At 35.6% G+C, this 22,274-nt stretch overlaps 1 protein-coding gene across 1 annotated transcript; it reads right to left on the bottom strand.

Moving 5' to 3' along the window:
- Window positions 1-19,187: 19,187 nt before the first annotated feature.
- On the bottom strand, window positions 19,188-20,412 carry LOC149197194 (membrane protein PM19L-like). Its single transcript, XM_089403877.1, has 4 exons — window positions 20,135-20,412; window positions 19,832-20,051; window positions 19,677-19,722; window positions 19,188-19,559 (listed from the first exon to the last, which is right to left on the bottom strand). Exons 1-4 carry the CDS (start codon window positions 20,259-20,261, stop codon window positions 19,383-19,385), a joined length of 570 nt encoding a protein of 189 aa, XP_089260003.1. The 5' UTR covers window positions 20,262-20,412; the 3' UTR covers window positions 19,188-19,382.
- Window positions 20,413-22,274: the final 1,862 nt, after the last annotated feature.

The raw sequence follows: 22,274 nt of genomic DNA, 5'->3' as shown, positions 1-22,274 counted from the left end.
TTATATAAATATATATATAGCAATCCCCTCCTCTACTAAATTTGTAAAATGTTTCTAGACACGAAAGTTAACCAAATGTAATTTTACTCCAGCACATTTCATAACCTTAAATTTTATTATTTTTAAAATGAATAAATATATATAATCTAATCCTAAAAGGTTAAAAAAATAATAATAATATATATTATAATAGAATACAAAGATTAATTTTTCGTTTAAAAAAACATTTTTTATATAAATATTAAATAATATAATTTAAAATTAAATAAAAAACTGGGTGATTAATTTTTCAAAAATTACCGTATACGAATGCATCTGGTAATAGCATTTATAATATTTTCTTAAAAGAAGTTTGATTAGAGTTTATAATGATGATGATGATGGTGGTGGTGGTTAACGTCCGCTGAGACCAAATAATGGTTTATTGGACCTAAAGAAACAAATTATCTATTTTGATTTAAGATTTTATTCTTATGCTCAAAAAGCTTGGAGAGAAGCCTCCCGAGCTCACTATAATTTTGACATTGTAAAAGGCTAGGAAGGTCAGTATTGTAACAAAGATTGTGAAACTGAGATCTAATGTGGTTATACGCGGGGCACTCTAAGAGGAAGTGGTTTTCATCCTCAATGTTCCTATTCTCACATATATGGCAGAGCCTTTCCGTCCATGGCATTTTAGGAACTGCCCAACGACCTGTTTCACTATGGAGCTCATGAGAATCCGTTCTAATCTTTCTTATATTAATTTTCTTCTTTGAGCTAGTTAAAATAGAGAGATACTTTTGATCTTCTAGGGTGGGGTTGATGACCTTCTTATAATAACTTAATTTTCTTTTAGCCGCTAAGTCTTTCTCACACCACATTTTTTCTTTGAACTTAGAAGTAACAATATCTTTAATGTTATTTATGTTTTTCAATGCATCTTTTTCATTGATCTCTCAATAGTTTAACCAGGCCCTTGTGTCTTTATGCCACCCTCGATTGAGCCTTAGGTGCTTTTGGCTAGAATTTAAAGCTAGCTTAGGAAGTCTATGATCGTCTATGTTACTGATTTTGTGCTTGTACAACAGAAACCTAAGCAAGCTAGGCTCTTAATAGGGGAAAGACCTGCTTCTATAAGGAGAATAGGATAGGGTGTATTACTTTTAATTTTCAGGTTATAAATTATAAAACGCTTCTGGATTTGCTCAATCTTTCTCCATGATTCTCTGGAGATGCTGCAACCCCAAACCTCACAGCCATATAAGATAACAAGAGTGACTAAAGTTTCAAAGAGGAACTTCTTTTTATCCCACATTACAAGGTTTGCTATTTTATAGTTATTTTCAAGACCAAAGTAAGCTTTCCACTCCCCATTAATCATTTTCTCAATGCTATGGTTCTAGTTGAGCTTCTGATGAATATCAATTCCTAGGTACTTGTAAGAATACACTTCCTCCAAGTTATTATTGTCATACATAAAATTAGCGTAAGTTTCCTTCTTGGATTTGATAATCATAACTTTTGTTTTGTCAATGTTAACAGTCATACCCATGGTAGAGCAAAAATCCTTAAGAAGCCTGAGTTGCTTATTAAGATCAGATGGGCACCTTGCCAAAAGAACAATATCGTCAGCATACAGAAGAAGGATGACAACTATCCCAGCTAAGATCGTGTCATCACATCGTGCTTCCTCTAAATAGCCTTCGAGCTTATCGATGTAAATGCCAAATAGGGTAGGGGAGAGGGGGCAACCTTGTTTAACTCCGATGTTACACTTAATATCTTTCGACCACCCTTCATTGCTCTTTAGCTTGGCAATTACATTCTCGTATAACCTTATAGCGGCAGCTCTCAACTCGAGAGGAACCTTTAGCTCTTCTAATCTATTCCAAAGGTTGTATCTAGGAACCGTATCGAAAGCCTTTCTAAAGTCCACAAAGCAGCAAAATAAATTGGATTTATCATTACGACATTCCTTCGCAATGATCCTAAGCGTAACAAGGTGGTTTGTTGTTGAGTGATGCCTTCTGAAACCTGCTTGGCCTTTAGCCCGCTTACCTTCACTTTCAAGCCATATGCTTAACTTCTTTTCCAAAATACTACCATATAACTTGGCTAAGAGAGGGTTGATCATAATTGTTCGATAATTAGAGGGGTTATTTGTATCCCCACTTTTAAAAATAGGGATAATGAGGCTCTCAGTCCAAGGTTTGGGGAACCCTTGCTTGACTGCTTGATTGAAAAGCTTTTGGATGTGGGGAATGAGGACAGGACCTCCAATTTTTAATATTTTCGCTTGGTAACCTTCAATGTCCTTAGATTTCCCATTAGCGAGGCGATTAACCCCAAACTTAATGTCTTCTAAAGAGAAAACTTCTTTCGTTGTGAGAAGGGTTTCCAAATTATCCATGACATTTGGAGATTCATAAAGCTTTTTAAGATAGGAATTCCAATCGTGAAGAGCAATTTTATTATTATCCTTAGTCTTCCTAGTTAGAATCTGCCTCGAAAATTTCTTAGGAGCTACCTTAGAGAGGTGTAAGAGACTCTCCTGTCTTTGACGAATGTACTGCCTCTTTTTCCTTTTCGTTAGGGCTTTGTATATTTTTATCTTGTCCATTTTAAGAGATTCATCAACAGACTTAATTGCTCTCCTTGCACTTTTACAATCTTTGTCATACCATGGATTGGTTTTGCTATTTCTTTTATTATTTGAAACTTCAATTGAGGACTTGTTAATAGAATATGAGAGGGTTGTAGTAAAATTATGATAGAGACCTCCTATGTTGTCTATATTAGATAAAGGAAGCAAATTAGTTTTTAATTCATTTAGAAAGAGATCATTTTTATTTCTATCAAATATTAAGTTCTTTTGGCTATAAGTATTATTTTCTATGGGAACTCTACGCATGACAAAATTGAGAGTTATAAGTAAAGGCCTATGATCAGAGTCAGGTTCGTGGTCATTTAAGATGTCAAAATTTATTATTTCGTTGTATAATGGGAGATCGGAAATAACGTAGTCTACCACGCTGCTACCAAGTCCATGGATGCAGGTCATCTTGCTAGAATTGGGCCACTTCTTTAGACCGTTGCAAATTATGAGATCCTGAGCACTACAGAGCTTGACTAGCTCCGACCCAAACAAATTTTCCCCGAGATCTTCAGATTTCCTTTTGTACCTACTAGCCAGAGTAGGGTCTTCGTCTAACCAAAGAGGATTAGGGTTGGAATGATTGCTTAGAATAATAGCTTGTTTGTTTGAAGTTCGAGCATTAAAGTCACCTATTAAAAAGATATTACCGTCATTCCTTAGGCTAGAAATATCATTCTCTAAACCATTGTAAGGGTTAATTTTATCTAGATTCTTCTTCTTATAGAAGTTAGAATTAATGGGGGGAAAATAACATATTGCTATGTAGGACTTTTTATTATTAATTTCTTTGATCTCTATCCAACTATATTGGTTGTGAGGGTCGTTTTTATAAATCCTAACATGGGGGGAGATGTTCTTCTTAATGTAACAAGCTATTCCCCCAATGCCTCTACGGGAGGATCGCTTGTTCCAGGTATACCATAGCGTAAAGCCATCTATGTTAGGGACCTTAGTTTCTTCGTGCTCCCAAGTTTCAACAAGCAAAATAATATCAACATCATTTGAAATCCAACTTAGCTTGGGGCCTTTGTTCCATGGGAAGCCCCGACAATTCCAAGAAAGGATCCGGAGCATGTTTAATTTCTATTGATTACTATCTTTTGGTTTCTATCTCGAATAAAGGCTTTTCTATTTCTGATTATTGCCCATTTTCCTTCCTTTCTAGCTTCTTTTACCTTTTGAACCTACTTTCTTAATTCTGCTTGGTCTTCTGGAATGAGATCTTCATTTATGAATATTCTCGTTCCTTTTAGAATTTAGGTTTTACTAAGTATGTCGTGCTTATGATCAGTGGATCTCACCTTTATGCGGATTAGTCTTCCTTTATTCTCGGTTAATTTCCCCAACCTTGTTGCTTCTGTGAGACACAATGTTTCAATTTGTAATCTATTATTTAGTTATGTCTGGGCTAAGGCTAAAGTATCATCATCTACTTCCTCTTTTAAACTGAATATTATAAGGTTTAGGGCCCTTTTGTTACGTTCGTGGTCTAATTCTATTAATTTTTTCATTTCATCTTTAATTGGTTTGATATCTAACTTATCTACCACATTATTTAGGGTGAGGCGGCTATTAACTTTTTCTTCTAGTTCTTTAATCATGTCTTTCGTTTTAAGGCTCTCTAAAGTATCAACATCTCCTTGCTGGGATGGTTGGTTAGTATCTTGGTTATGTTTTTCTATAACCTGCAGTCTAGTCTCCATTGCCTCCATTTTATTCTCTAGTAGTTCTATTTTATTTTCTATTTGTTTTTGGATCGTGTCTTCAAGAGATGAAAATTTATTTTCCAGCATGGCTTCTAACTCTTTTTGTAGCTTGGCTTCTCTTTCTTCTCTACGTTTCTCTAAAGACTCTATATACTCATAAAGGCCTTGTAGAGTAACTGTGCTAGGTCTTCCCTTGGTAATCTTTGGTAACTGTGGTGAAATATTCATACTTGAAATTATATGAGCAAATATGTATTAGAAAAAGAAAAAGATAAGGAATGTGTGCACCTGATATCAGAAAACCTGACTGCAGATCACTCGTCTGCCCTTGGTAATCTTTGGTAACTGACTGCAGATCGCCCGTGCCCACCGCAACCCGCAGACTCTTTCACCGAGCCTCAGAACACTTTCACCAAAAGAATATATAGAGTATGTTTTTAACTCTTTCACCGAGCCTCAGAACTCTTTCACCGAAGAATATATGCGAAGAATATATGCCAAGAATATATAGAGTATGTTTTTAACTCTTTCACCGAGCCTCAGAACACTTTCACCGAAGAATATATGCGAAGAATATATAGAGTAAGAATATATGCCGAGAATATATAGAGTATGTTTTTAACTCTTTCACCAAGCCCCAGAACACTTTCACCGAAGAATATATAGAGTACGTGTTTAACTTTTTCACCAAGCCTCAGAACACTTTCACTGAAGAATATATGCGAAGAATCTATAGAGTAAGAATATATGCCAAGAATATATAGAGTATGTTTTTAACTCTTTCACCGAGCCTCAGAACTCCTTCACCGAAGTATATATAGAGTACGTATTTAACTTTTTCACCGAGCCTCAGAACACCTTCACCGAAGAATATATGCAAAGAATATATAGAGTAAGAATATATGCCAAGAATATATAGAATATGTTTTTAACTCTTTCACCGAGCCTCAGAACTTCTTATGATATATAAGAAAATATTATAAAGTTGAGTTTATTAAGATGAGAATAAAAGAAATAAGATTACAAATATTCTTAATGAAATTTGAATATTTAATATTTGAAATTAATAAAATTATTTTCATAAAAAATATATAATGTCAGACTTTTATTCGTGTAAACGCAAACTTCTTAAAAATATATTTTAGAAACAAATTTATTTGCTAAATAATTAAATGACATTATTTTAAAAAACAAATATTATATTAAAAACACTCATGTGGAAAACCTCTTTTTCACCGATACATCTCCTTTGTACTCAAACCAAAAGTATATATTCTTTGGCAATATTTTCGTATTATTAGAATTATTAAAAAAATAGAACTAAACTTACTATTTAAATTTGCAATAAAAGTAATTGATAAAATTAATTTAAATTTGCAATAAAAGTAATTGATAAAATTAATTAATATTTAAAAGTAAAATATAAAATGATAAATATAATTTATTTTTTCAAGAAAAATTATTATTTATCTCAATGGGCACGGGAGAGTGAGAACTAATACAATAACATTTATAGGGATGATCACTATAATTATAAAATATTTATTATCATTATATCAGTGTCAACGATTTGAAGTTAGATAGGGAAGATAACAATCATTCTATCTAACTACCAAAAATAATTTCAATTAACAAAACGATAAAAATAATTTCAATAATTAAAAAATAAATATTAATTCTATTAAAAGTATTGTTTTATCATCTATCATAGATGTTCAAATTTAATAAAAGTAATGTAGGTGCATCTAGCCTGGGTCAATTATTTAACAAAGGAGTTAGTTTGTAAAGTTAGGATTTAATTAATTAATGTAATTTTCTAATAGTTTTTAGGAGAGAATGATAATTCTTGTAAATAGGAGAAGATTCGAGAGTATTGTGGAAGGTTTGAGAAGATTATGGATCAATTAGCTTTTATCTAAGGGTAAGGGATTGGATGAGAGATTTTATCGATTATGAAAGATATTTTGAGATTTTGTTTGGATCTAGAACCTACCTTGGGTTCTAGTATATTTGTGTAAATTGAGGTGAGCCATGAGACATGTATGTATGTAGAAGTGTGTGAGTGAGTGTGAAGAATGAGAGCCCAATCATTGGGCTAGTTCTCTTGTAATTATTTTGTTTATTAATTAATCAATTTCTGTGTTTCTATGTGCATATGGTTGGTGTATGAGTTTCAATTCAATTTTATATGTGTGGGATGACCTTTTATTTAGATGTTATTTGAACTATGTCATAATTTTGGTATCATAGCTCGGCTATTTATATTTTTTTGCAAGATACGAGAATAATTCAAAGGCTAGTGGAAAGCGTATTTTCTCTAGAGGAATGTGGCACCACGGGGATCTAGCACGACCATTGTAATCATTGGGTACTCTCCGACAGCGTCGTATGGTGTTCAACCCTATATAAGTTTTTTTTCTTTCATTTCATATGGTGTGTCTATTTGTTTGTGTGATCCTACACGATTGCAAACGTACTGATCCATGTGGCTCCAAACAAATGCAGAAGTCCCAAAGTACTCACAAAGGGTAAAAATTCAAAATGGTCAGAACACTCCCAAACTAGCACCGCATCAAAGTGCTCGTCGCCTTGATTCCAACGATGCAAACAACACTCAAATCCGAGCGCGTATGAAGGAGAAAGATCCAGTCAAATTTGGGGAGTGGGCGAGGTTTAAGTGTCCTACAAATTCATCGTCAATAGGCATGGGAACCTAGCTCTCGAAAGCAGGTGAATTTGTTGGATGCTTAATTTGTCTAATATCCCTTATATTATACAAAATCTAAAAATGCCTCTATTTAATTAAAATAAAAATATATATATAAATGAGGTGGCGAGCCATGAGCCCCGCCACCGCCCAACTGAGTATTAAGAACAAATTTTATTTAAAATTGGCCAACAGGCCATGACCCCCACTGGCCCCCAACCAACCATATATATATACATATATATACAGCGAATTAGCAGGCTGATGGCCATGACCCCGTCAGGCCGTCCCACATATCATCCATGATAACTAAAACATTACGAGGTGGGTTGGCCACCTACGGTGGACCGGGCGCACACTGAACCTCCAGACACGTGATATATATATGACGGAACCAGTGGGAGTTGAACCCACAGCCGGCGGGTCCGATGGCCCCGCGCACGCGGCAGTCCCACAACAAAACAAACGACAGAACCATTTAAAACACATCGTGTGTGTGTGTGTGTGTATATATATATATATATATATATATATATATATATATATATATATATATATAACGGAACCTAACTACCATAACAAAACATTGTTTAAAATTAATGCACCACATGTATTTTTGGCGGGCTCAGGATTTGATCCCCCGACCTCTCAGCCTCGAATGCTATGCCCTAACCAACGCGCTAGAAGGGTGTCATTATAACTTCCTCCCATCAACTCATATTTAACTATGAGCTGTCATTTTGCATGGAGGAGGAAGAATGGAGGCAGATTTGCATGGGGAACGAAGGTGCCGCGAACAGAGTTTCGTGCAGTAGAATCATGATTTTCAGATCTGAGGCGGAACCATGATGCCACACATTTCGAGATAGAATTTTTGCAAAGAATCTTAGGATGCCAAAAAGACACCCTCGGAGGTAAAAATTCTCTTTAGCAGAATGTGATCAACTTTACAGTCATTTTTCTCATATTTTCGCAGGGAATGCAATGGCGAAGTCAGATTCACCTTTTGAGTAGCAGATCTTCAGATGACTTGAAGGAGGGAATCTTTGAGCAATCTAGGGGGAATCTAAAAGAATTTAGAAATTTGACAGTCGATTTTACACTATTCGATGCCACGAATCTGATGGTGCAATTATATTTTCCATTTGATCATTCCATTTTTCAACCACTTTTCAAAGTGGAGTGTAGGTGTTAGCATTCAATGTGCGAGTAGTCATTTCCATGATATTCGACGCCATGAGATTGATGGTATAGCCAGATCCAGAAGTTTATCATCCTCTTCTTTAGATAACTCCTTGATGTGAGGTATATGCAGTGTGATCATGTACTTCTTTGTCTCTTTGCTTGAGATGCATTGTGTTGTATAGATCCCTGTTTGATGTTTGATGTGGGATCTTTTTTTGTTCTTGATGTGAGATGTACTTATTGTCATGTTTTTATTGCGATTCCTTTGTCGTCATGTTGACAAGATAATCATGTGTCACCATGTATGTTTGAATTGAGATCCCTTTGATGCCATGTTGGTGGGATGCTTATTATTAACATACGTGAAATTATGTCATGCTGATAGGAGTCATTTTTTTGAATGAGAGTTCCTGCAACGAAACATCTCTTGGAGCCACTCCTGCATGAGGGAATATTACTTGTATGATAGAGAAAAAACGTGCATGTACATCATCACTCTTTCTAGCACTTAATGCAGTTGCCTACACCATCTTGACACTGGAGCCCAGAGATGTAGTCCCTCCTAGACGAACTCTGTTATCAATGTCTTGTGTTTTATGTTGCTGATTCTTGTCATGTTCCTTCTTCTTTACAGCATGCATGTATGTTTCTTTATGCTCTTTTAAATGCAATTCTAATCACATCACGAAAGCAAAAGATATTGGTTAAATTCGAGAGTTGAGTCAACACGGATCTTGGTTAAATCTAGGAGGGAGTTTGGTATCAGAGTGGTCTTCGCATGGATGTGAATTGCGAGCATGAGCAATGGAACGTGTAGTGATGGAGGATGACAAAGCGATGTACGAGACCATGCTTAGAATTTCCCAAAATGTGGAAATAATGTATGAAGCTCTACAAAAGGAGACAAAGGAAAAGGAGTGATTGCATCTTCAGTTGCGAGCCATGGAAGAGGCCCTAGAAGAATTGAAGCACAACAGTCAGAGTCTTCAAGCAGAGAACGTTGAATTGAAGATGCTTCTACAAGAAGAGAAAGAGGATAAACATAGTTTTCTATGATAGCTGTAAGCTAAGGACGAGGCCCTGGGAAAGCTACAGTGTGACCCATATTAGGTAAAAAGTAATTCTTTATCTTCATGTATGTTTCCTGATGATGATTTCATTCTTTTTGAAAATCATACCACAGGAATTGGCTCCAAACTATTGAATAAAATGGGGTATGAAGTAAAAGGCTTGGTCCTTAATGGCCAAGGCATTGTCAACCCCATCAAAGTAGAGGAATTACCCTGTCAAGCGGGACTTGGGTATGTCGGGAAGGAAGTTGGGGAATGCGCCAAGACAACCAGCAAACCACAACCAACAGATGATGAGAAGCCCTCATCAGTTCTTTACAAATCGACAGTGGAGGTAAAAGATGTTGATTTCCCATCAGTTTCGTCTTCACATAGTATGATTTCTATTGGAAACTTGGAGATACCAATTACAAGGAAAAACATGAGGCTCCTTACCAGGATGAGGTACAAGGAGGAAGAAGGACTTGGTGTTAATAGCCAAGGCATAACTCAGCCATTGGAGGTTGAGCAGAGACCTCAATACACTGAAGGAGAATGCTAAAGGGTGTCATATTCTTCTGAGAAATCATCGAAATCATCGAGGAAAGAGAATGATGGGAACACACACCATCATCACATGGCAGTGCCCATTGCAGGGAAAGGGTTGAGGCAAGCTCTCATCGCCATAATGACACCAAAGACATCAAGGAAGGGTATAACTAGTCTCGATATTCGAATTTTCATTTTGATTATAATTATGTTGTTAAAGATCAATCTAGATCATGGAATCAAAAAACATGTACATTTTTTGGATTACATAACCATACATTTGTTAAGTGTTGGAAAAGAATAGCAACACACAAAAGGATGAGGCATGAAAAACCCTCTCAACAGCAAACAAAGAATAAGGTAAAGCAGATATGGAGGAAGAATACCTATTGCAATCATTGCGACAGAAGTGGTCATTAAAGAGCCATGTGTTGGAGGCTCCATCCAGAGCAACACCTTAAAGACAATGCGTCAGTGCATGAACTAGTTGAAAAAGTTGTTCGAAAAGAAAAAACACCATAGGGGAATGGCCCATTCACAGTGATAAGTGAAAAACGGTTTCTAGATATGTTAGATTTTCATGGTCGCGCTTTTATAAATCATTTGTTGCATTTTAAACTGTAAAAGTGATGATGTGTTTTCCATCACTTGTTAAGCAACAATGATGTCAAGTCTTATTTTATGATGCATGTTAAACTATGAAAGTGATGTTGTGTTTCCATCATTTTTCAACGTAACAATAGCATTTGGCCTTATTTTTGTAAATCATGTGTTGCAGTGATGATGTGTTTTCCATCACTTGTTAAAGCGATAATGATATTTTGGCCTTGTTTTCATAGCTGGGGTATTGTTTCCATTATGATGTAAACTTGACCACCGAGTATGTGTTATAAACTCGTCGCAAGTATGGGATGCTTGGGTCATTAGTTATTCTTGTAAATCAGGCATGTAATTTTTACAATGTACTATAGGTTTGCAAAGGTTATAGGTGTCGACTCATCTCTTCTGGCTCCGAAGGACAAAGGCGAAGGAGAAGGAAGGGTGACTTATCATAAATTTGTAAGTGCAGACGAGGTACAAATAAATTGTAGATTATTTTGAATGATTTTGGAGGACCAAAATCTCCTCAATGGGGAGGATTGATCCAGGTGGCTCCAGACAAACACAGAAGTCTCAAAGGACTCAAAAAGGGTCAAAATTCGAAGTGGTTAGAACACTCCAAAACCAGCACCAGGTCAAAGTGCTCATCGTCCTGATTCCAACGTTGTGAACATCACTCAAATCCGAGCTCGTATGAAGGAGAAAGAGCTAGTCAAAGTTTTGGTCAAAGTTGGGCAGTGGGCCAAGTTTAAATGTCCTACAAATTCGCCGTCAACTGGCGTCGGAACCTAGCTCCCGAAAGCAGGCGAATTTTTTGGATACTTAATTTGTCTAATATCCCTTATATTAGACAAAATCAAAAAATGCCTCTATTTAGTAAAAATAAAAATAAATATATAAATGAGGTGGCAGGCCATGATCGCCACCACCCGCAAACCAAGTATTAAAAACAAATTTTATTTAAAAATGGTCGACGGACAATGACCCCCCTCGGCCCCCAACCAAACATATACATATATTTAAAATGAATTAATGGGTCGGGGTCCATGACCCCGTCAAGCCCTCCCACCTATCATCCGTTATAAATAAAACATTACCTCGTGGGCAGGCCACCTCGAGTGGACTTAGCCCACACCCAAGCTCTACACACACGACATACATATGACAGAACCAGTGGGAGTTGAGCCCACGGCTGGCGGGTCCATTGGCCCTGACCACGCGGTGGTCCCACAACAAAAAAAAAGGTGGAACCATTTAAAACACACCCTATATATATATATATATATATATATATATATATATATATATATATATATATATATATATATATATATATCAAAACCACCATAAAAAAAACATTGTTTAAACTTAACACGCCGCATGTTTTTTGGCGGGGTTGGGATTTGATCACTCGACCTCCAGGCCTCGAGCTCTCTACCCTAACCAACACGCTAGAAGGGTGTTGTTGTAATTTCCACCTATCAACTCATATTTAAGTCGCGAGCAGTCATTTTGCATGGAGGACGGACAACAGAGGTAGATTTGAATGAGGAATGGAGGTGTCACAAATAGATTTCTATGTAGGGGAACCATGATTTTCAGAGCTAAGGCAGAACCATGATGGGATGCGTTTCGAGACAAAATTTTTGCAGAGAATCTTAAGATGCCAAAAAGATTCCCTTGGAGGTTAAAATTATTTTTATCAAAATGTAATCAACTTTAAGTCATTTTTCTTAGATTTTCATAGGGAACGCAATGGCGAGGTCAGATTCTCCTTTTGAGCAGTAGATCTTCAGATGACTCAGAGGAGGGAATCTTTTAGGAATCTATGGGGAATCTAAAAGATTCTTGTAGCCCCAATTTTTCACTTTGTCAGAATTAAGAAATTTAACAGTCAATTTCACACTATTTGACGCCACGAATCTGATGGTGCAATTAGATTTTCCATTTGATCATTCCATTTTTCGACCACTTTTCAAAGTGGAGTATAGGTGTCAGCATTCAATGTGCGAACAGTCATTTCCATGATATTTGATGCCATGAGATTGATGGTATAGCCATATCCAAAAGTTTATCATCCTCTTCTTCAGATAACTCCTTGATGTGAGGTATATGCAGTGTGATCATGTACTTCTTTGTCTCTTTGATTGAGATGTATTGTGCTGTAGAGATCCCTGTTTGATGTTTGATGTGGGATCTTGTTTTGTTCTTGATGTGATATGTACTTATTGCCATGTTTTGATTGAGCTCCCTTTGTCGTCATGTTGATGGGATACTCATGTGTCACCATGTATGTTTGCATTGAGATCCCTTTGATGCCATGTTGGAGGGATGCTCATTATTAACATACATGAAATTATGTCATGCTTATAGGAGTCCTTTTCTTGAATGAGAGTTCCTGCAGCGGAACATCTCTTGGAGCCACTCCTGCGTGAGGGCATATTCCTTGTATGATATAGAAAACATATGCATGTCCATCATCACTCTTTCTAGCACTTAATGCAGCGACCTACACCATCTTGACAACGGGGCCCGGTGACGTATTCCCTTCAGGACGAACTTCGTTATCAACGTCTTGTGTTTTATGTTGCTGATTCTTGTCATGTTCCTTCTTATTTACAAAATGCATATATGTTCCTTTATGCTATTTTAAATGAAATTCTAATCACATCTCGAAAGCAGAAGATCTTGGTTAAATCCAGGAGTTGAGTCAACTCTTATCGTGTACAAGCTTGAAGTTGATCTACAACACTGCCACATTCAAATACTGTTGTTGCACACCTATGAGAGTCAACCGCTTCTTGATCATGGTATTGGCATAAAACTCCATACCACTCAGCGACATTTTCAGAGGGTTTACAATAATTGACTCCAATTCTGAGCCAATGCTAGTGTCATGAAAACCGACTTTAATTATAGTTGCAACAACTTGGAGACTTGAAGAGAATTATCTATTGACATTCCTGACAGATGCCATTTTAATTCGTGGAGGCCAATTGTGGTGTAATGCAATCCAAAGGACTAATGGAGGACACCACTGACCTCATATAAGGCACAAAATTTGACAGGATGGGACTACCATCTTGGAAACGAAGCTGGAGAAAGAAGAATTGACAACAGCTTGTCCAAGCTTACGACATCAATTATGAGTAGTTAGATAAATTGCTAATGTTTAGGATTAGTGATGCTGAAGTTATTACATATATTCTAAAGGTCCATTGTGTTCCATGGTGTTCGCGGCATTTGATGAGATGCCCACTATTATATCATGACATACAACAAATAGTGGCATGGGTTGAAACAATGACCTACTAGTAAGGAGTACAGACAAGCTTTTAATATGGTGTCTATCTACAAAGCTTTTGTTTTCTTTTATTTCCATTGTTGTACATGGCCATACATTGAACCTGAAAATGGAGGCTATGTAAGGAGTATGTATGGAAAATGGTCATTAGAAAGGCGGTCTCAACCTCGGATCCAACTATGGCAGTGTCTTTGTAGAAATTAGTGGGTCACCAAATGAAGTCAAAGTGGAATAACACAGTGGAAGCATGGTTTACAATACTCTGCCGGAAGTAATATTTTTATGAAGATTCATAGTTTCAAACAGTGGTCCACTTAACTTAAGGTGTTTCTAATGCATGAAAAATCATGAGTGGGAAGAGAGATAGGAGTAATTTATTCCAAGGTGTCTCTTTCTTTTATAAATACAACTTACTTTTATTAAAGAAAGTAAAAGGTTTAGTGGAATATTAAAAATTCTCAAAATTTCAAAGTTTAAATATCTTTGATTAATATTATTTATTGTAATTAAGTGGTCCATATTTGAAAGTCTAGGTTTTAAGAGAAATATAAAGTCTTGGATTCAAATCCATGGCCAAAATCACCCTCAAGTTCAATTTTAAATGGGAAGAGAGTTATGAGATCTTATGTAAAAATTTAATTCAAGCAGAGTGGATGTCAAGTTAAAAGTTTGGGGTCAAAAGAAAATTAAGAGTGAGAGAGTCAAGTTAAAAGTTTGAGTCTTTGAATGTAATGGGTGCATGATCGGTGGAGCTCGACACCTAAAGTCTGTTCAAAGTGTTGTAAGGGCAATGTGAAGAGTTATTGTAGTTGTTGTTTGTAGAAAAAAGGAGCAAGGAGTGCTCAAAAAGAAGGTTCAAGTGAAGTGAACCATTGTCCAGGTTCAAAGGAGATAACTTGGTAAAGTGATTAAATTGCAGGTTACAGTGAACAAGGTAAAGTTCACAAAAGAAGATGAAGATCGATTGAGAGAAAAGTCTCAGTGGTAGCATAGCAGTTAGCATTGTTAATGAAGAGAAAGAGATTACTGAATTAAAGGTACGACTTGACGTGTTGCTAGAGATATTACAAAGACAAAGACATAGATGGTTAATAAAGCGAACATTGAAATGGCCAATTAAAGAGTTAATGGAAAGACGACAAAAGCATAAATTGAAAATTTTGGAAGTAGAGAAACTCCAGACAAACATATATATTTCTGAACCAGAGCAAGGATTGTTGCTTGGTGACGAGGATGATGAATGTATGGATATGTACACCAATAAGAAAATTAAAGAAGATGAAGAAGAGTTAGTGGATAGCTTGAAGGATTGTATGCTACATAAGGAAGGGATGCAGGAAACCATAAGAGAGACCTCTAGGTCTCATGATTTTGAAACTAATACTTATTTTATGTTTGCAAGTAGTGGAAAATCACAAGAAACCGAGATTAGGATGGAAATTAAGGAAGCTTAGGAACCATTGGAAGAACCTATGAAAATCTACAAAGGCATAGATATGGAGGACAACAGTGATTTTCAACAAATATGGGTTGATTTTTACCATCAAGAAGACAAGTTGGACATGGAAATTGAAGAGATTTGAAGATTGATGGTGAAAGTGAAACAAAAGAGACATATTACAAGAAGGAAAAAAAAGATGGTAGAAGCATGTTGATGACAATAGAACAAGCATACATCAGCAAGGAGAAGAGAGAATTGAAACATAAAGTTTGGAATTCTAGAAGACAAGCAAAGACAACCACAAAAGATCAACAACATAACAGAGTATATGATTAGCGAAAAACTAAAGTTTTGGATCCACGAGGATTTTTATCATCTTATGAAGACTAATGGTCAGAAGACCATGACTTTATTTTTACTTGGGGAGTCTCATGCAGGTGCATCTAACTTGGGTCAATAGTTTATTAGAGGAGTTAGTTTGTAAAGTTATGATTTAATTAATTAATGTATTTTTCTAATAGTTTTTATGAGAGAATGATAATTCTTGTAAATATGAGAAGATTTGAGAGTATTGTGGAAGGTTTGAGAATATTATGGATTAGTTAGCATTTATCTAGGGATAAGGGATTAGATGAGAGATTTTATGGATTATGAGAGATATTTTGGGAGTTTGTTTAGGGATCTAGAACCTACCTTGGGTTTTAATCCATTTGTATAAATTGAGGTGATCCATGAGGCATGTATGTATGTAGAAGTGTGTGAGTGAGTGTGAGGAATGAGAGGCCTATCATTGGGCCAGTTCTCCTGTAATTATTTTGTTTATTAATTAATCATTTTCTGAGTTTTTATGTGCATATCGTTGGTGTGTGAGTTTCAATTCAATTTTATGTGTGTGTGATGACCCTATGGTTAGATGTTTTTTGACCTACCTCAAAAAGAGATGACAGTTTATCAAAGATTTAATATATTTTACGAAGTAGTTTTTTTGTAATTTTTCAAAATTTTAGATATTGAAAATTGATTTCATTTAATTGTAATTTTTATTTATTTAAATAAATGTAAAAGTGAAAAAAGGCAATTGGGTTTATCCGGGTAGTTGGGAGGAAGGAATGCAATCCTCCCCACTCAAGTTCAATTCTTGCAAGTGATATGATGGATGTTTATTCCTCATGTAAAGTATGTAGTCTTGTACAGTGAAAAATAAATATAAAAGTTAAAATAATTAATAATATTTATTTTAATGATTATATATATATATATATATATATATATATATATATATATATATATATATATATATATATATATATATATATATATTGCCTCATAAATTCAAATACATCAACATACATATGCAATTGTCCTTGGGTTTCTAAGTTCACCAAAGGTGGTCTCAATATACCATTAGGGAAACCAGATATATTCACCACCTTTAGAGACTAAAAAAGGCATATCAATACAAATTAACTAAAAGTCAACCAGTTTATCCACTAGAAAAATATAGGAGAACATATGTTTGAAGGATATAAAGCTTCAAGAGTTCAAGGAGGTCACAGGTGCAAGGTCTCTTGCAATGGAACCTGGAGGAGTTAAAGGCTTCCAGGACTCACAATTAAAGTGTCTCTCCCAGTGAATTACTTAAGCATCCAAACTTTCCAGACAAGAACACTGAAATCTTTAAGCATGTTTGATATCATTCAGGGTAACAAATATGGTGTAGATTTCCTCTTGCTTTTCCTTTAAAACTCTACCAAGAAGAGTTTTTCCTTGCGAGTGGAGAGTAATTGATTTGATATATTATTTCCATATTCCCCTAGTGTGAACAGGGTGAGGAACCCTGTGGGAAACATCTTCAATTAAATCAGAGTCTGAAAAAAGAAGATTTTCATCAGTAGGCAGAGTTTCAAGATGTTGAATCTTTGCTCGGATTTCTAATGAAACAATAGCAAAGTAGATATCAATTGCATCATGAGCTTATGTTTGGGCATAGGTTCAAGTCTGAGAAACTCAACTGCCCTCACCTCCTCGGCCTCCCTCACCTCCATGGCCACCCCACACACCTCACTGGTTATGCATGTGTTGTTGAGGTTGGTTGCTCATATTGAGCCAACACCAATGGAGTGATGTGACTACAGAAGAATGAAGAAAGGATGACTAGAAACAAGGATAAATTGGATGCCAAAAATATAGAGCAACTCTATATATAGAGGGCAAGTGACAAATGGAACTGATAGGAGAGAGGAAAGTTACCAACCAAAGGTTTAGGACATCAAATTCATACCACCCTCATTGTCCACATAATGAAACATAAGAAAAAACATGTAGCCATGAAAAAAGTTACCAACCAAAGCTTCAGGAAATAAAATTCACACCACCCTCATTGTCCACATAATGAAACAACAAAAAAACATCTAACCATGAAAAATCTCATAATTGAACCGCCAAAATTATGGAGAGTCAAGACAAAGAAGACTAAAAATTCCACTAGCAAAGATGTTTGGTTTCGCCTGTAGAGCCTATTGAAACAAACTGTTAAAATCTCCACAACATATGCATAAATAAGGAGTCAATTCCCAGCCAACCACGCCTCTGAATCTCCAGTTATACCCACTCCAAGCATGCTCCCACTTAAGAGGACCATATCCACAACTTCTCAAAGAACATATCACCACAACCAAATCTCCACATAAACCTTCATACTAAGCTACACTAAACATTGAAATAAAAAAATACATTAGAGCTATATGCCACTAAATTCTCAACATAAATTTAAGACGCATTGAACAAATCATACTTATGCCACAGATGGGAAGAACTCCTTAGTATAAACCCTCCATTGTAACCGTAGTAACCAAATCCAATGCATTAACAAAAACCTTCATCTCCATTGCACTAAGGACAAGCGATAACACCCATCTTAAATGGTACTTGAGCGGTGAGGTGGTAACCTCAACCAACGCTCAACCTTTCCGCACTTCTCACCCATTAGAAAAAATAAATAATTTAATATTCAATATTAATATAAATTTTTAATTTTTGTTAAATTATTTAAATTATCATAATTATTTAAAAAAAAAAAACCCTAATCCATATTTTAGTGGTTTCGTCCCCATTGTATTGAAGTCATGAATCAAAACCATTTAATATAAATACTCTTCAAAATTAATTACGCAGAATGAAATTTATATAAAAACTAAATATTAAATATTAAAATTAATAGAAATAAAATAAATAAATCTTCCAAAAAGTTGTTTTAAAGTGCTTAAAAATGGAGTGAAAATTAGCCTCATTCACCAATTATCATAGTGTCCTGAGTTTAAAAAAATAAATAATGTGAGCTTATAAACTTGAGTATCGGTTTGTCGTGAGGGAATGGATTTATGCTTAGTTAGTAATTCATAAATAATTTTTTATTTTAAATCGTTAATTCATTAATCATAGTAATTGATAAATATTTTGTTATTTTAAATGGTTAATAAATTAATTTTAATTTTAATTTTTTTAAACAAAAATTTATTTTTAACTTTTATGAAAAAGAAATTATATTTTTCAGATGAGCTTGTAGCGCGGTTTACAAGGCTATGTAATCACCCGTGGTGGTATTCAGATATGTGTAGGCCACCTTCCTTAATCACAGTAACGATCCAAACTTATTACAAATTTAAAGCGAAGAGGGAAATTGACCCAAACAAAAATGCAACCACTGCAACACATGGGAATCCTGTGAAAAATGTTAATCCTTTGGCAAAAGATATTTGAAGACTGCAACGGTTCTATTATTTGGATATTGTAGTATATATATAAAAAGGTGGACTGATTTTGATTTCCAGCGTAATGTCGTATGAGTAAATGTATCTCCGGAATGATTTGAATGAAAATTTAACCCATTGTCTATTCACGAAGAACTGAGCTGGGGGAGTACAAATTAGTCAAGATAAACTTTGAAAGTAAGAAAGATTTTAGTTGAAAAGAAGAAAAAATGATTAACATATTACAAGCTGCAACTCATACACAAATTGAATCCAACTCGTTAAACCTGCAGTTTCCACAGAATAATTACACAGTTTTTCTCAATTCCAGACCAGATTTTTCAAGTATCCGATTCTTAAAAAAATAGGCTACCAACTCTCCTAAGCATTAATTTTCTAGTCACTAACCACAAAACCATTCATCAAATCCTGATAGATTACAGGAGCACAACTGTTAAACCGAAGAGGTCACAGTTGTGCTTCCTTTCTGAGGGTCGGCTGTAGTTGTAGCTGTGGCTATGTAGGTGTCCTCGTAACAACAATAATTCCCTCCGAAGAATCCACCATGAATGAGTAAGATGTACCAGAGCTTTGTTCCACACAGAATAATAAGGAATGACTCCAACGTTATCTGCACACAAATGCAAAGTTACCAAATGTTAACAACACCACAAAACGCTCAAACAGAAATAAAGGAATGAGGAAATTGGTGACCGTATGAATGTAATAGCATAGGAGTATTACATACCAGCTTTGTGTTCCGGCCGCCTATATGGATCTCTTTGCATGCCAACCTGAAGTTTTGTCAATCATAATAATTAGCTCCTCCCCATTTCATAGATGAATCAGATATCATAATAATTCTTATTGACTCATCTATGTATATGTAAATAGGTAGATTACCCCATGGCGAGTAGTGTGAGGGCCCAAGCTGTCATGGAGGATGCAGCACTGGAAGCCAAGCTCTGGGCAGTCCAAAACCGGAGATGATGGAGTCCTGAAAGGCATGAAGCAGCTCCTACAACTGCAGCTATCAAAGAAAAAATAACTATGAATCCTGTCGCTTCATTCCCGATTGGAAAATACACTGCAGAAAATCCCACAGGAAGAGCCGTTCCGGGACCTGCAAGTTAGCCATAGAATCAATTATCAAAACACTCCATGATATAAAGCACGCAACATATTATGCATACAAGTAATAGCTACCAGTAGAGTAAGTGTGGTCGATGGCGTTGTTGAGAGCCCATCCGGCAATAGCACCCACAATTACAAACATGCAGAAATTGAGCAGGAGGAGAAACCCTGCCAGGGACTTCACCACTCTAAACGCCATTGTGATTATAGCACTATAGCTGCTCTACAAAGTATAACTACTCACCAAACCGAGCTTAAATCGGAGATAGAAAAATACCAATTATCAATCTATACTATAGAAAATTCATGAGCATTCAACTCTAATTTAGTAAAGCTGAACACCGGGGCAACACCCTGCAACTTCAATGCTGGATGAACGAAGAGATGATGTATTTAAGGATGTCTTGAAAGTATGTGACCCTGCAAAAGAAACGGCGTGGGGCAGAGACGGCTGTTGATGAACAAAAACAGGGTGCCCCGCAATTGAAAGTGATAATACAACGGTTTACTTTATCCAACGGTTGATGACTCGTTTTTCAAGGAGTCCAGACTGGTAAAATCATTGAGTGGGCATCACTTAGGAAGCTTTGTCGGAAGCTTTGTAATCCGTTGGAAGAACTCCCACACTTTATGTTTCAATTTGTATAGAATGCCTTTTCGATTGTAACGTTTTCATTCGTTCGTGCTCAAAGCCCAAGTATCAGAAATATGATAAATATATGTTGATTAGAGAGTTATTTCGTTCTATCGGCCACTTCTTCTGTTTAAAAAAATTCCTGTTAGCTAATGTGTAATATTCAATAATCTTTTTAATGATGCCGCCATCAGGATTGCTATGAATCATTTCTACTTGGGTGTTGGGATTTCAATGGTTTTAGCTCACGCGTTAGCTCAGGATGAATGGAACATAATTATATTCCCTTGGGTATTTACAACCGATGCTAGATGGAAGCAGGTTTGAAATTATCTGTCTCAACTTTATTAACTCATTTTTATATTTTTGACAGTGAAAAAATGCTTGGACGTCATTTCAAACTTAAGTGACTTTCATAGGCCATAATTTAATTCCGTGCATGGTGAGCCAACCCAGCGTTCCTTGTTTTACAAGTAGTGTGTATACACCATACAACTTGGCATTAACGTTTGCTAGGTAACACTCGTAATCATGAATTGAACTGAACGTTAATGTATCCACTTTCAAGTGCCTAGAAAGGCTAGAAATTAGAATGTTGGGAGGCCTACAAAACTATGGTGGGTTGATTTGGTTTACTATGGATATGTGGGGAATTATCGACTTTTATTTTCATTTCTGACTTCTCCCTCGCATTGACAAGATTATTTATTTTGGATATTTATTAAATTTTTAAGTTTATTTATAGGTTTTATTACATGCATAATAATTATAATTATAATAATATTTTATATTTTATATTTTGTAGTTTATTCATTTCTTATACTTTACAATGGAAGATGTCAAATTTATTTAGAGACTTCATTACATACAATACTATGGGCAAGAGCTTAATTGTATTTAACTCATTCCTTAAAGTTAATTTGAGAAACACTTCATTGTGATTTCTCCTTTGTATTTCAATCTCACTTCTGTAAAAGATACTTTTGGGTAATTAATTAAATTGAGAATATTTTGTGCACTATACAAGTGTAAATCAAGATTGTTATTTGCTAATACATTTTATTTGTTAGGTTGTATACCATCAAGATATGAGTTAGATATTCTTTTATTTTTTATAAATAAAGGATTTCCTCTTGTATTTCAATATATTTTTCTCTATTGGAGCTCGGTTACATTTTTTGGCAAAGCAGAGGCGGGTTTTGGTGAACAAATGGAGCTCAATCAAGCTATTTTAAGTGCTTGATTGAGTTGCTTAAGGGCTTAGACATAGCTCAATCCAGCGTTTAACAAACTCTCCATCGAGCTCCTATGTAACCCGAGTTAACACATGAGCTCGATCGAGTTATAATCTCGATCGATCCCTAGATCTCGATAGAGCTATATGCTCGATCAAGCTCTAGGGCTCAATCGAGCCTCTATTTCACATTAAAAGCCATGAGTATGGTCTGCCAAGACATTTTTTTAGACCGTGAGGCAAACAACAAACCAACTTAGGCATTTCACTGTTTGATCGAGGGTTTTGGAGCTTTAACAAGCGTTTGGTAGATGAAGCAGTGACCCCACCAATGTCCCTGAAGA

The sequence above is a fragment of the Pinus tabuliformis genome, chromosome 2_2 (assembly GCF_031772625.1).
Source record: "Pinus tabuliformis cultivar Carrire ecotype Pingquan chromosome 2_2, CPIR1, whole genome shotgun sequence".
Lineage (NCBI taxonomy): Eukaryota > Viridiplantae > Streptophyta > Pinopsida > Pinales > Pinaceae > Pinus > Pinus tabuliformis.
The sequence above is the reverse complement of the archived record's forward strand: the minus strand, read 5'-3'. Positions and strand labels throughout refer to the sequence as shown.

Excerpts from the sequence above, each read along its gene's own strand:
- LOC149197194 (XM_089403877.1), bottom strand. The coding sequence starts at position 20,261 with ATGGCGTTTAGAGTGGTGAAGTCCCTGGCAGGGTTTCTCCTCCTGCTC. Across the intron at positions 20,052-20,134 it reads CGACCACACTTACTCTACTG|GTCCCGGAACGGCTCTTCCT; the intron begins GTAGCTATTACT and ends GCTAACTTGCAG. Across the intron at positions 19,723-19,831 it reads CTCACACTACTCGCCATGGG|GTTGGCATGCAAAGAGATCC; the intron begins GTAATCTACCTA and ends ACAAAACTTCAG.